This window comes from Delphinus delphis, chromosome 10, assembly GCF_949987515.2.
Source record: "Delphinus delphis chromosome 10, mDelDel1.2, whole genome shotgun sequence".
In the NCBI taxonomy this organism is placed as follows: domain Eukaryota; kingdom Metazoa; phylum Chordata; class Mammalia; order Artiodactyla; family Delphinidae; genus Delphinus; species Delphinus delphis.
The window spans coordinates 21850803-21865486 of NC_082692.2; the positions used below are offsets into that span (position 1 = coordinate 21850803).

Genomic DNA, 14684 nt, shown 5'->3' on the forward strand with positions numbered 1-14684 from the left:
CCGACGTTTTGGTTGGTTTGGCCTCACTGTTCGTCCAGCTCACGAACTTGCGTTTTGTAACAATTCTGAATTTTTTATTACCTTAAACCCTTCAATACAAATATACGTTCATTGTTAAATTTAATCTTCAAAATACTTCGACATTTATTTTTTCCACTGTATTTGATGACTTTTTAAATTGGGAAGACATGGTAATATATGTGTCCGTGTTTTAATTACGTGAGTAAGCAAAGTGGAACGCCAGCTGCTTGTGATAACAGTAAAGTGAGCTGGCCCGTTTTTTACATGAATAAAATAAATTTCGGCTTAAAAAATGAAAAAACAGTAAGCGCACAACGGGACGCCCCTCTCAGCTGCGGGGCTTGGAGAACGTTCAGCCAACCGTTGGGAGCTTGGCCGCCTCCTGCGAGGCGGGAGCAGAAGGCCATCGAGCCGCGGTCCTCCGGCAGTCCTAGAGCGACGCTAAAGTGAACCGCGGAGCGAGAGTCGGAGATCAGCAAAGAGCTAAGGAGGGGGTTGACAGCGTTTGGCCCTTCCTGCCGGTCGTTGGAGCGGTGAGTGGTGACTGTGCCCCAGCTTGGGGAGGAACTGCAGCCCGTGGGCTGGGGATTAACTGATTCCCTGAGGGTGGAAGTGCAGGGAAGCCTTACCCGACAGAGAGGCCGTGTGGACTTGGGGCGGGGGCGGGCGAGAGGTGTCAATCCTGGGCCCTAGGAGGGGAATGATGCTGTGGATCTAGTTATTGGGGCACAACCTTCTGCTGCATATTTTTCATCCACTGAGCTCAATTTTAAATACCTATTAAAGGTAAACCTTGGTAACATTTGAGCAGAAACCTGAGGGAGGTTAAAAGATCTGTGTGGCCTTTGGGGGTACGAATTTTCTAAGCAGGGGGAAACAGCAAGTGCAAAGGCCCTAAAGCGGGAGCTTGCTTAACATGTTCGAGGAATAGCAGGGAGACCAGCGTGGTTGGAGCGCAGTGAACAAGGGGGAAGTGTGTAGAAGATGATATCAGAAAGATTGGGGGGTGGGAGGAGGCCTGTAGAAAAAGTGGGCATTGTATTGTGTAAGGAATTTGGTCATTTCTTGGCGTGAAGAGTTGTCGGAAAATTTTAAGCAAAGGAAAAACAGCTGACATGTTTTAAAGCATCTACAGCTGGGAACTCATGATGAGAACAGACTGTAGGAAGGCAGGAAAAAAGCCGGTCCCAGTTTGAAGGCTGTCAGGCAGGGAGAATTCTCTCTTACTAGGGGAAAGTCAGCATTTTTTTTTTTTTTCCTCTATTATGGCCTTCAGCTGATTGGGTGAAGCCCACTCACATTAATGAGAGCGATCTGCTTTACTCAGTCGACTGATTTAAATGTTAATCTCATCCAAAAACGCCTTTACAGAAACACGAGAGTAATGTTTGGCCAAATATCTGGGTACTCGGTGGCCCAGTCAAGTTGTCACATAAAATTAACCATTTTTATTTTCTGTCTAAGAATCATTACTTTCGCAGACTTTTTTTTTCAGTTTCATTAAGAGTTCCATTGCCCCTTGAACAATGCCGGGGTTAAGGGCTCCTACCCCCAGTGCAGTCGAAAATCTGAGTATAACTTTACAGTCAGTCCTCTGTATTCACAAGGCCGCATCGCAGATTCAGCCAACTGCAGATTCAGCCTATTTATTGGAAAAAAAAAAAAATCCATGTATCAGTATAAGTGGACCTGCGCAGTTCAAACTTGTGTTGTTCAAGGGTCAACTGCAGCAGGATTGGCTTTTTGAATTATAAGTCCATTTTTGACAGAAAAATATCAGCTGGGAGTGCTACTCTAATACACATCCAGGAATATATAACAGCTGGGTGATATTTTTCAGCTAGCTGTTATATATTTGGAATTTGGAACCTAACTGGCCACAGCCACTAACTGAGCCTCACGCATATTGGTTCAGAAGTGTGTGCCAGCAATTGGCAGACACTAGTCACTGATTTCTAGAGTCACTCAAGAGTTGTCAAAATCAAGAATGCTGACTCTACACATACCAAGAGCCTGTTTCAAAGGACGATGGTGGAATTCTCTGAGTTCAGTTTTGACATGTTGGGTTTGAAAGGCTTTTGTAAGGTATCCAGAAACCAGATAGCCAGAAGGAAATATAGATCTGGCACTCTTGATGTATCTGGGCTGAAAAATAAAGAAGTCATCAGCATAAAGATAGTAATTGAACTTACAGACATACCTGTCCTCTACATTACCCCCTCCTATCTTATGTCCTATTTCTCTCCTTCCTTTCAATGTCCTATTTTTTGAAAGTAATTTTTGCTTACTCTTGCCATTTTCTCATTCTCCTGTGGCAAGGTGACTGTCCTCCCTATCCCATGACCAGAATTGCCTTCACAGAGGTCACAATGACCTCTTTGTTTTTTAATTAAGTGCATATGTCAGTTTGTAGGTGAACGCACCTTCCTATAACATTTCACTCTCGAACACTGCCTCTTTATAATCCAGTTATAAATCAGTCAGTTGCTATTCTTTTTCTGGGGGTGGGGGGATGTTCCAGTGCGGACCAGAAAACCTGCTAAACAAATTCTAAAAGAGCTGTACCACTATTTAGTTACTATTCTTTACAATTATTATCTCATTTACCTCAAAACATCTCTGTGAATTAGATATTACCTTCATTTTACAAATGAGTAAACAAACAGTGTAAGTGACAGAGCTAGACTAGAACCCAGGCCTGTCTGAGGCCCAGGCTCTTTCCATCACTCCACACTTACAGAAACAGATCCCCTTGGCCTTCTAGATACTACTATCCTTGTTTTCCTACCTCTGCAGTTGTTCCTTCTTACTTCTCTTCCTTACATGTAGGTGTTTCCCAGGGTTCCAGCCCACTTAGCCTTTTCCCAGCCGTAACTAACAACTACCCTGAACATGTGAGGTTTTCCAACAGTTCTGTGCTCAGACTTTTCTGTCTGAAAAACCCTTTCGCGATTTTCTTGCCTAACTTTCACTTGTCTTGTAAGAGTCAGAAGGACTCACCTCCAGAAAACCTTTTCTTTCTTTTTTTTTTTTTTTTTTTTGCTATTTAATTGCTTTATTAGCTTTACATTTTCCCATGCAAATGGGTGAAACTCTACTGTTGACAGAAACTTAGATTGGGTGCCCAGGCAACCTCCAGTGAGAAGCTGGTAACACAGAACCCACCTGACACATGGAAATTACATAAGGTTCACAGCAAACGGATCAGTAAAGGCATATCAGGAAAATGTAAGGAAAAGGAGAATGAAAATGGGAATCACAGTATTAATCTCGTGGAAAATGGCAGGAGTCAAGGCATAAGGCAAAATTCATCATGATGGTCATGGTGATTAGAGAGCTCCCCCATAAGGATACGCAGACAGTTCCTCAACTGCAGCTCCCTAAGTTTTCTCCTGATTTCTCTCATCTCCATGAACATTTCCATATCATCTCCATCTCCACCCATCCCATCGTTGACCTGCCTCTTGGGTATGGCCCATGGGAAATTAGGGGCAAGTCGGCGAGCCTGTCCCTGTCTATTATTTCCTGCTGGCTGGTGGCCTTCGCCCCCTCCCAAAGGGCGGTCTTGCTCTGCATTCTGCACAGGCTGCTCCACTTCTCCGTTTTCCTGGACCTATCCTCGCTGCCTCCTGCTCTTGATTCTTGCCACGAGTGCGCCTCCTAGACGCTTAGTCCCGCAGACCTGCAAGGGGCCGGGGTGGGGGCAGGGGGCTTCAGAAAGCCTTTTCTGACCTGCTAATTCACTTGAGATTTCTTACGGAGCAGAGAGCTGTAAAGGCCAAGGAGTTCTTTTATCTCTGTGTCTCAGCAACTAAGAGAGTCTGGCACATTGTAGACAATCTGTAAATGAGATGAGTTATGAATATCCATATATTCTTTTAGTTAATTCTGAAACTGGCTTTAATTAATGAACCTACAAGCAGTTTTACTCATTTTGTGTCTTTTTTCCCCTCTCAACATTTGGAGAATTTTCAAATCTACTGAAAATTTGAAAGAGTAGTATAATTAATACAATATACCCCTCATATAGCAGCAGCTGTGAACTTCCTGCTACATTTGTGTTCTCTCTCTCTCTCCACACACCACCCCCCATAATCCCCCCTCCCCAAAACATTTGAAAATAAGTTTTAGTACCATCTCCTGAGAATAAGGATATTCTCTTACGTGACCACCTGAGAAAACTCTTAAGATCTACACACTTTTTCTGTAAAGGGCCAGATGGTAAATGTTTTGAGCTTTGCAGGTGATACGATCTCTATGGCAACTACAGTTGACCCTTGAACAGAAGGGTTTGAACTGCATGGGTCCACTTATGTGCGGATTTTTTCAATAAATATATCAATAGTATCAATACCTGTGTTTTCATTTTATAGGTCTTTAAGTGTGGGGAAAAGTTTGTATTTGATTAGAGATCACAATATGTGGAGTCAAAAGAACTAGAGTTTGAATCCTGATCCTATCCAAGCTGTTTCAGCTTCCTACCCTTGGTCATCTACCAGTTCCTTTTGTGTTTGAGGCAGAAATAGTAAGTAGTATACGGATTTTTGACTACACAGGGGTCAGTGCGCCATTGTTCAAGTACTCAGTCCTGCAGTGTATTGTGAAAGCAGATGTAAACACTATCTAAACAAATGGGTTTGGCTGTATTCCAGTAAAGTTTTATGTACAAAAACAGCCTTTGGGCCCTATTTGGTCGGCTGGGCCATAGTTTGCATATATATATATTATTCATATTCAGATTTCTGAATTCTTCAAAACATATTTGTATCTTTTTTTTAACTTAAGAGCAAATTTCACACATTGCATTTTGCTGTATCTCTTTAATCTAGAAAAATACCTTCCCCACACCTTCTTTTTATTTTCACGATATTGATTGTTTGGAAGAGTACATGCCTATTGTAGAGAAGCTGCATTCTGGACATTCTGGATTTATCTGAAAGTTTCCTCATTGTTAGATTCATGTTAAACACTTTTAGTAAAAATGCTACCTAAGTGATAAGGCACAAGCTCAGTTGTCTTGCTGTTGGTGTTACTAGGTTTCATTTGATTAAGTTTGTGACTGCCAGATAGCTCCACTCTTCCCCTTGTAATTCATAAGCAATCAGTGTGGTGATTCTCTGAGACTATAAGCTTGTCCTTTCCCCCTACTCCTGTCACCCAATGATTTCACCCATTTGTGGTCCTTGATTGAAACAGTTATTTCCTCAAGGGCTACAAAATGGTGATTTTTTCAAATCTGTTATTCCTGCTATGTTAGCTGGTAGTCTTCTGTAAAACAGAGTCTTCTCATTTTGTATGGTTGTTTCAGAGAGAAAAAAAAAGGATAGTAATTATTGGAAATGTATAAACCCAACAAAGGGGTGTTGCTATTGTTGTTATTATCATTACTACTACTATACTATTACTGTTTCTGTGATTCTTGTTATTGCATTTTCAGGGGTATCCCTGAGGAGGCAGTCAAAAGAAAGTTCTCCAGAACAGAGAGAGCAGTCTGAAGCTGGGGATGGCAACAGTATTGGTAACCACTCCTTCCCCGGCTCCTCTGAATCTGAAGAAGGAGGGACTTCACTTAGTGAAGGAGGATAACCGCTCTCCTCGGGAACAGGGGGCCAAGCTGCAAGGAAACGGCGCAGGCCTCGGGCAGGAGCCACTGTGCAAACAGTTCAGGCAGTTGCGCTATGAAGAGACCACAGGACCTCGAGAAGCGCTGAGCCGGCTCCGGGAGCTCTGCCGACAGTGGCTGCGGCCCGACGCCCACACCAAGGAGCAGATCCTGGAGCTGCTGGTGCTGGAGCAGCTCCTGACCATCCTGCCCGAGGAGCTGCAGGCCCGGGTGCGGGAGCATCACCCAGAGAGTGGGGAAGATGTGGTTGTTGTACTGGAGGATTTGCAGCCAGAACTGAGAGGAACAGAACAACAGGTGGTAAGGGTCAGATGTGCTCTTTTGTAGGAAAGCAGGAATTGAGACCTCTGGCCAGAGCGGTGGCCATGAGCTCACCAGTGGGAGAATCGCTAAGCTTTGGTTCAGCCAAGCTTTCTTTTCAGTCTGGCTGTTCATTGCTGAAGGTCTTACCTCAGCCTTACCCGTCTCTGGTGGGAGGAAACTGAATGTGCTCCAGCTTCTCCAGCCTCTTTTCTTTGCCCTTCTGTGGTTTCTCTTCGCTCTCTTTTCTAACACAGAAGTGTTTTTCTGAACAGCAGTTTCCTCCTAAACCCACGTGTACCTAATCATCCCTAGGACCCAAACCAGGCAAAGAAACAGAAAATGCTTGTGGAGGAGACGACCCCTCTGAAAGCAGTGCTGAAGCAGCAGGTCCAGCCTGAGGGTGAAATTCCCAAGCCCAAGAGACAGAAGGGTAAGAAGTAGACTGCATCTTCCTGCATGTGAGATGTGGTGGGCTTCATGGTCCCCCCCGCACCCGAGGCCCTGCTCAGCACACTTGGCATTTTGCGTCTTATTCTTGTTTTGAGTCAGGTTTACTGAGGTGTAAATTACATGCAGTAAAATTCACTCTTTGTAAGTGTACAGGCCAATGACTTTTCACAAACATGAAATAATTGTACTTGTCTAATGATCACCACAATCAAGATATAAAAGTTTCCATCACCCCAGACATTTCCTTTTCCCCTAATCCTTCTTTCTGTTTTTGGATGTTTCTAGTTTGGGTGTTTTTTGTTTTGTTTTGTTTTTGCGGTACGTGGGCCTCTCACTGTTGTGGCCTCTCCTGTTGCTGGAGCACAGGCTCCGGACGCGCAGGCTCAGCGGCCATAGCTCACGGGCCCAGCCGCTCCGCGGCATGTGGGATCTTCCCAGACCAGGGCACGAACCCGTGTCCCCTGCATCGGCAGGCGGACTCTCAACCACTGCGCCACCAGGGAAGCCCTGGGGTTTTTTTTTCTTCAGTTAAAACTGAATGCTTCTCCTGTGTAGACGTTCACCTTCCTCTTCTCCCCATTACTGTCGGGGTGAATTAAAAAAGGAGTGCTAGTTTCTTACCCAAGGCAAAGAATTCCAGCCACATGATTCATTACTCATTTTTTCTTACCACATTCAAATTACTGTAAACGACTACTGTCTTTTACTTCTAAATGTTACCTGAATTATTTTATTTTGCTCTACCATATTTTCGTTGACTCTGAATTTCTCTTTCTAATTTCTATCCCTTTCATTTTCTCCTCTTTCCAGTCTGATACAAGCCCTGCTTCTCTTTTTGTTTTACTGTCTGTCATTTTAGTGCTTCCACTGAAGTTAAATTACCTCCTGTTCATTCTCTGTCATTTAAACACATTCATTAATGTTGCTCTCCTCGTTAAAGCCCTTCAGTGAGCTAAGTAATGTTATTCTTTCAATTTTTTTTGATGTTTGAAAAATTCATAATAAAAAGTAAAAAATAAAAACCAACCCACCACCTTCAGTGACTCCCAATAGCCTTTAACAAAGGCCTCACACGGCATGTTCTGGCATTTGCAGACCTTGCAGCCCCATGTCCACTAGCATCACCAGCTTGCTCCGATTTGCTTGCGACTTTTAGCTCCAGCTGTTGCATGTGCTGGGAAACCCCTCAGTCCTAGACACATTGGGCTAATTAATCACCCTTTGTCCCACCTGATCACACTGTGTGTTCCCCTCATGTTGAGTTGCATTCCATTTCCCATTTGCTCCTCTTCTGTCTGGAATACTTTTTCCTCACTCTCCCTGGCTAATTCCTCCTCATCCTTCAGGACCTAGCTCAGATATCACTTTCTTTGTCCTTCCCTAATTTCTCCAAGTCTGGATCAGTTTCCCCACCTCTGCTGCTAGAGCTCCAAGTTTTCTCCTACCACGGAACTGATCGTATTATATTAGAGTTGCTGGTTTACTTCTCTTTTTCTCCCACCAGACCAAAAGGGCATGGGCTTTGTTTTGTTTCCTGAGTCTGCTACTGTCCCTGGACTAGAGTAGACCTTCAGTAAATGTCTATTTGATGAATGGCTGATTTCAATTCTAAAGGCTCCTTTTACCTACTACCTACTCCCCCTGCTCAATTTCTGAGTCTGCTTCAAAAGTCCTCTTCTTCTGGAAGCTTTCTGAGTAAAGCCACTGAAAGAGAGAGGCCTACCTTTTCTAAACAGCCTTGCAGAAATGAATTTATGCCGTGTAATCAGTGATGGGTGTTTAAGTATGAAAAGTAGATTTAGCAATAGTAGATTCTTGAAACTGTTCCTTACCCTCTAGATCTGTTGAAAATGTTATTTTATATTCTTCTTTTATTTATTTATTTACTTTTGGCTGCGTTGGGTCTTCGTTGCAGCATGCGGGCTTTCTCTAGTTGTGGCGAGTGGGGGCTACTCTTCGTTACGGTGCACGGGCTTCTCATCGCGGTGGCTTCTCTTGTTGCGGAGCACAGGCTCTAGGTGCGCGGGCTTCAGTAGTTGTGGTGTGCAGGCTCAGTAGTTGTGGCTTGTGGGCTCTAGAGTGCAGGCTCAGTAGTTGTGGTGCACGGGCTTAGTTGCTCCATGGCATGTGGGATCTTCCCGGACCAGGACTCGAACCCGTGTCCCCTGCATTGGCAGGCAGATTCTTAACCACTGCGCCACTAGGGAAGCCCCATTATTTTATATTCAAGTTCAGGTTGTTTTTCAGTTTTGGAGGCCCCTGCCTCCCCTTTTAGTTGTGTATGTCATTATAAAATCACTGGAAAAGAACTTCTCTTGTTCTCATCCCTTAACTCTCACTCCCTCCCCCATGGAGCCTACTTCATCCTCTTGCAAAAGGCCTTTACACATAGTACATGTTTTTAATCTTCTCTCTCCCACATGTGCTTTTACTTTCCCTGATGTCTCCTTCCTACACCCTTCACTTTCTCATCTACTCTCACTCATTAAATGATCTGCTGCCTTTATCTTGCTTACACGGGGTAACCCTCATTTGCTTGTTATGAGTGCTGCTTAGATGCTCCCTCTTCTGTTTTCTCCATCCATCTCCCCTTTTCCTCTCTCATTCTGACTTTGCATCCCCTTTCAGGCTCCTGGACTTAAAAGACTTATCCTATCTACTCTTCCCTCTCACCCTCTTCCCTGTGTGTCTGAGCTAAGGTTTCATTCAGCACACATTGTTATAATTTGCTTATATGTCTTATGTTCCAGACATATAAGCAAATTATTACAGCACTGAGATATAATAGCTCCATTGAACCACACAGGAAAGCAGTTACTGCCATCCAAGGAGATCAGGAAAGGCTAAGACATTTTTGTGGACTTCATGTTACCCTCAAGGCCTTGTGGCCCAGTGTTTTTGATTTATTAGTGAGGAGACTGAGCCCAGAGGAATTACCTAAGATTACGCAGTTAATCATGATAAAATTGGCACCACGTCTGCATGTCTTCATTTCCAGTTTATTTCTTCATTTCTGGTGCTAGCCCTTTCTTATTGGCCCCAGGGTACTCAGTTGACCTAGCTTTCTAATTTTCCACATGAGGCCATTATCAAGAACATACAGCCATGCCCTTTATGACAGTTTGCTTGCTTGCTAATTTCTGTTTGTGTGTATGTATGTATAGATGTGCGTATCACATGATAAACCTCAAACCATTTAAAATAAGTTGCCTCTCACCATAATCCCCCAAAGGCAGCCACTGTTAAACAGTTTCTTATGTATCATTCCATGTATGTTCTATGCAAACACCAGCACCCACAACATTTCCACTTTGCACACATGGCTTGATTCAATTTTTTTCCTCCTAATTGTAGATTCCTTTTCCTAAGCACCAAAAAACAAGTAACTGGTGGTATATATTTAATGTTTCAGGTGAGGAGACAAGGATTGAGAATGGGAAGCTGGTTGTAGAGACAGACTCCTGTGGAGGAGTGGAATCATCTGGGAAAATATCTGAACCCAAAGAGGCTTATTATGAGGACTCTAACTTGGATAGGCAGCAGGCCAAGGCCAAGGAGAAGACTGACTATAAATGCTCAGAATGTGGGGAGGGGTTCATCCAGCACTCAGACCTGATTAAGCATGAAGGTTCACACAGGGGAGAAAAGCTCTGTGAATCTGAAGTGTGTCAGAGTTCTAGTCTTACTGGACATCAGAAAATCCACTCTAGAGAGAAGGGTCATCAGTGTCATGAGTGTGGGAAAACCTTTCAGAGAAGTTCACACCTTGTCAGACATCAGAAAATCCATCTTGGCGAGAAGCCTTATCAGTGCAAGGAGTGTGAAAAAGTCTTTAGCCAGAATGCAGGCCTTTTGGAACATCTCAGAATCCATACTGGAGAGAAACCTTACCTGTGTATCCACTGTGGAAAGAACTTTCGGCGCAGCTCTCACCTTAATCGACACCAGAGAATTCACAGTCAGGAGGAGCCCTGTGAGTGCAAGGAGTGTGGGAAAACCTTTAGTCAGGCCCTACTCCTCACCCACCATCAGAGAATCCACAGCCACTCCAAAAGCCATCAGTGTAACGAGTGTGGGAAAGCCTTCAGTTTGACCTCAGACCTTATTCGACACCACAGGATTCACACTGGAGAAAAACCTTTCAAGTGTACCATATGCCAGAAGGCCTTCCGACTAAACTCACACCTTACTCAGCACGTGAGAATCCACAACGAGGAAAAACCGTACGAGTGTAATGAATGTGGAGAAGCCTTCAGACAGAGGTCAGGTCTTTTTCAACATCAGAGATATCACCACAAAGACAAACAGGCTTGATGAGGTGTCCTCTCCTTACGGACCATCAGAGACAGTACATTAACAAGCAAGCCGGCACTTCAGGAAAGGCACTCTAGCCAACTCTGGCAGAGAACTCTTGGGGACCAAGTTGGAGGCTATCTGCCTCCTCTCTCTTTCCTTCGTTTTCCTTGTTGTCAGCTTTGGGCCACAGTAATTTTCACCCTAGACCCTGGGGGATCAAAGGTAAATAGCATTCTTTACTGCAGGACTTCTCAGAGCCTTTAGCATGCTAAATGCATAGCTATGCATCTCCAAGTAGTAGAGAGCCTCATGATTGAGTGAGGGCTTTAAGTCAGCAATGAATCAAGTGTCCACAGATTTACAGGCTTAAACAGAAAAAGAGCAGGTTGATATTTTCGCATATGCTACAGCAACAGACTCCTATACAATAAAACCAATGACGTTTGGAAATATATGACACTCAAAGGTATCTTAAAGCACAGGTTAATGGTAAACATTTTCGCCCACTGGTTTTATTACCCTGCCTGCCCCTAGCATTATCCTCTCCTTCCCTACCCCCAATCAGCATTTTGGAAAGCAAAGATGATCTAATTTTACCTTTTGCAGCCCCATCCCTGCCATAATACCTCATTGATTCAAGTTAGAGAGTAAGGTTTTATTTAGACTATGGAAGAGATTTCATAAGCCATTTGAATGAACTGGGCTGAATTAATCCAAGTAGCAACTGTCTTACTTCATAACTCCAGTGTCAGTATAGTGGCTGCTGCATAGAAACTTCAAAAAATGGGGAAAGAAATTGGACTTTTTTCCTTTAATACTGAGGACAGAATTTTAAAATGCTGCTTGTTCTGGAATCTTGAAAGTCAAATCAGAAAAACAGCTTGGAAGAGATCATGATCTTCATGTTGTGAATGCCAAAATGTCATGGTAATGATGAAGAATATTAAGCTTAGGGAAGTCCACTTCTGAATATATCACCAGGATGATAAACATCACTTGCTGATTGGTGGTAGCTGCTTGGGGTACTTCTCACTCTGTCACGTGAGTGGGAAGACTGGTGAGTCCTCATATTTTGCTGAGGTTTCTGTTCAGCTGAGTATAGTTTAAAAACAACAAAAAAAAGTGGGAATGATGTAATAAAAGTTCGTTTTTCTCTTAAATAGAAAAGGCCAGAGACAGCAGTCCAGCACTGGTAAGGTGGTTTCATGACATCACTAGGGAACCCAGCTTCTGCCTTTCATGCCATCATTCCTTAAGGTCATCATCCTTGATGGCTGCTGAAGCTCCAGCCATCACATGCAAAATGTGGACAAAAGGCAGAAGGACAAAAGAGACTCCTCCTGGTCAGTCAGCTCCCTTTAAGCAGCCTTCCTGTAAATCACTTCAGCGGTTGTATCATAGGCCAAATCTTAGAAAAGGGAAGCTGGAAAGTGTGTCTTATTCTGGGTTGCAGAATGCCCGGCTGAAAATCAGTCTTCTGTCACTAAGAGTAAAGGGGAGAGTGAAGGCTGAAATAGGCATTTGGGGGCCTTTTATATAGATATAGATTTTTTTTTTTATTATTTTTGGCTGCGTGGGGTCTTCCATTGCTGCGCGCGGGCTTCCTCTAGTTGAGGAGAGGGGGCTACTCTTTGTTGTGGTGAGCTTCTCATTGTGGTGGCTTCTCTTGCTGCGGAACATGGGCTCTAGGCGTGCGCTTAGTTGCTCCACGGCATGTGGGATCTTCCTGGACCAGGGATCAAACCAGGGTCCCCTGCGTTGACAGGCAGATTCTTAAGCACTGCGTCACCGGGGAGGTGCCTGGCACTTAGGAGTCTTTGGCCCACTTCCCACTCGGATCTGAGTGGATGCAAGCTGAGCAGAGCAACAGTTAATACCATTATCTGGAGGAGGACCAAATCAGCAGGAGAAGCAGCTGTAATTTTTTGAGAAATTAAAGAATTTCATGGAAAGTCAGTCATGTTCCATTGCTTAGGAAACCATAAAGGTATGTGTCTTTATTCTGCCTTTATGAGTAAAATTAAGTTGATAACAGGGATTTTCCAAGAGTTTTGATGGGTGTGCTGAGGTTTGTACCTAAACATTTAGCTCCATGTCATAGTTTAAATCTATTTGATTCTGTTCAGTTTAAGGAAAGAACATGGAATATCTTTATTATTCTCATTAAAAAGCAAAGATAATTAAAAGATTCAAAATATGAACAATTGATATATACCTTAAATATATGGAAAATTTATTTTGGCTTTCTCTTTTCATGATGATTCCATAGTATAGGTATTATAAGCATTCTAAGTTCATTGACACCTTAACCTAATTCTTCCTTATGGTTCCAAAGGAAATGGTGTTCTCATCTGTACCCTGGGGCAGATCCATAACCACCTGGGCAAAATTTTGGATACAGATATATTTAAATAACATGTTTTCCTTATTTATTCCTGAAAATTATAGAAACGTTGAACAAAGGGCAAATGTTATAACAGATCTTGACTGGGGTTTTGCTTGCAATGTAAGACATCCTAGACACCCTAAAAGGCAGTTAAAAATCTTTTCAGAGAGCAGAAGTCCAGGAAGACTAACTGTATTGCAGCAGTGTCTTCTACTGGTCAGCCATTTCTGTTTGGGTCTTTTTTTTTTTTTTAATTAATTAATTACTTATTGGCTGCGTTGGTCTTCGTTGCTGCGCGTGGGCTTTCTCTAGTTGTGGCGAGCGGGGGCTACTCTTCGATGCCCTTGCGGTGTGCGGGCTTCTCATTGCGGTGGCTTCTCTGGTTGCAGAGCATGGGTTCTAGGCACATGGGCTTCAGTAGTTGTGGCATGTGGTCTCAGTAGTTGTGGCTCACAGGCTCTAGAGCGCAGGCTCAGCAGTTGTGGAGCACAGGCTTAGTTGCTCCGCGGCATGTGGGATCTTCCGGGTCCCCTGCATTATCAGGCAGATTCTTAACCACTGCGCCACCAGGGAGGTCCCTGGGTCTGCTTTTTTTTTTTTTTTTTTTTTTTTTTGCGGTACGCGGGCCTCTCCCGTTGCGAAGCAAGGCTCCAGACGCGCAGGCCCAGCGGCCATGGGTCATAGGCCCAGCTGCTCCGCGGTACGTGGGATCCTCCCAGACCGGGGCACGAACCGGCATCCGCTGCATCGGCAGGCGGACTCCCAACCACTGCGCCACCAGGGAAGCCCCCTGGGTCTGCTTTTTAAAGAGTTTTTAAAGAATAGTTTTACTGTCAAAATTGAAAGTCTTTTCACATGTTAATTGGTTGGTAAGTAACATGTTAATTCTGATTTTGAACCGCCATGTTCACCTTGGCTGAATTATTCTATTAGATTCTCCTTTTACTCTTAAACAGCAGTGCCCTTAAAAATTAAATAAGGGAGCTGTATATCAAAATTTAAATGCACATGCCCTTTGACAAATAAATTTCAGTGTGTAGTATTTACCCCAGAAATATACTCATAAAACCATGTAAAGATATTCAATGGTGTTCTCTACTTAACAAAGAAAAAATATAGTAGGAATAGTTAAGTAAATTAACTCATACAATGGAATACTAATTAGCTGTTAAAAGATAAAGTGGTATGGAAAGATCTCCAAGCTTTCTTAACTGAAAAAGATAAGGTGCAAAATTACATTGTGATGCCAGAGGTGTTTTAAAATACATACTTATTAAACAGATGTTTAATGAGCGCTACTATGTGGCTGTTAGCGTCCTGGGAAGATATACACAAAATATTAACAATGGTTAAATGGGGAGTGGGATACTTTTCATTTTATAGTTTCTATGCACCTTGTGTTTTAATTGTACATATATGATCTGTATATTTAAGTTTTTAAAATTTGTGCTGCTTGCTGTATTGTAATCGTTATTAATCTGTTCCCCCAGCAGCCTGTGAGGACTCTAAAGACAGAAACTCAGTTTTGTCTTCATCATCGAGTTGGTTTTTAATTGAAATGATTGCAGAAATGAGGGGCAGGCTGGGAATATCCCCATGGCCTGG

At 43.3% G+C, this 14684-nt stretch overlaps 2 protein-coding genes and 1 non-coding gene across 3 annotated transcripts; 1 reads left to right on the forward strand and 2 right to left on the reverse strand.

Moving 5' to 3' along the window:
* The first annotated feature begins 473 nt into the window (after positions 1 to 473).
* Positions 474 to 14628, forward strand: LOC132432691 (zinc finger and SCAN domain-containing protein 26). Its single transcript, XM_060023419.1, has 4 exons — positions 474 to 554; positions 5459 to 5944; positions 6260 to 6377; positions 9810 to 14628. The coding sequence occupies exons 2-4, from the start codon at positions 5525 to 5527 to the stop codon at positions 10709 to 10711; spliced, it is 1440 nt and encodes a 479-aa protein (XP_059879402.1). The 5' UTR covers positions 474 to 554; positions 5459 to 5524; the 3' UTR covers positions 10712 to 14628.
* On the reverse strand, positions 2530 to 2591 carry LOC132432988 (U7 small nuclear RNA). The gene has a single exon (XR_009521042.1). It is a non-coding gene; the product is annotated as a U7 small nuclear RNA (small nuclear RNA).
* Positions 3261 to 4387, reverse strand: LOC132432950 (protein BEX3-like). The gene is made up of 2 exons (XM_060023808.2): positions 4376 to 4387; positions 3261 to 3634 (listed from the first exon to the last, which is right to left on the reverse strand). Exons 1-2 carry the CDS (start codon positions 4385 to 4387, stop codon positions 3311 to 3313), a joined length of 336 nt encoding a protein of 111 aa, XP_059879791.1. The 3' UTR covers positions 3261 to 3310.
* Positions 14629 to 14684: the final 56 nt, after the last annotated feature.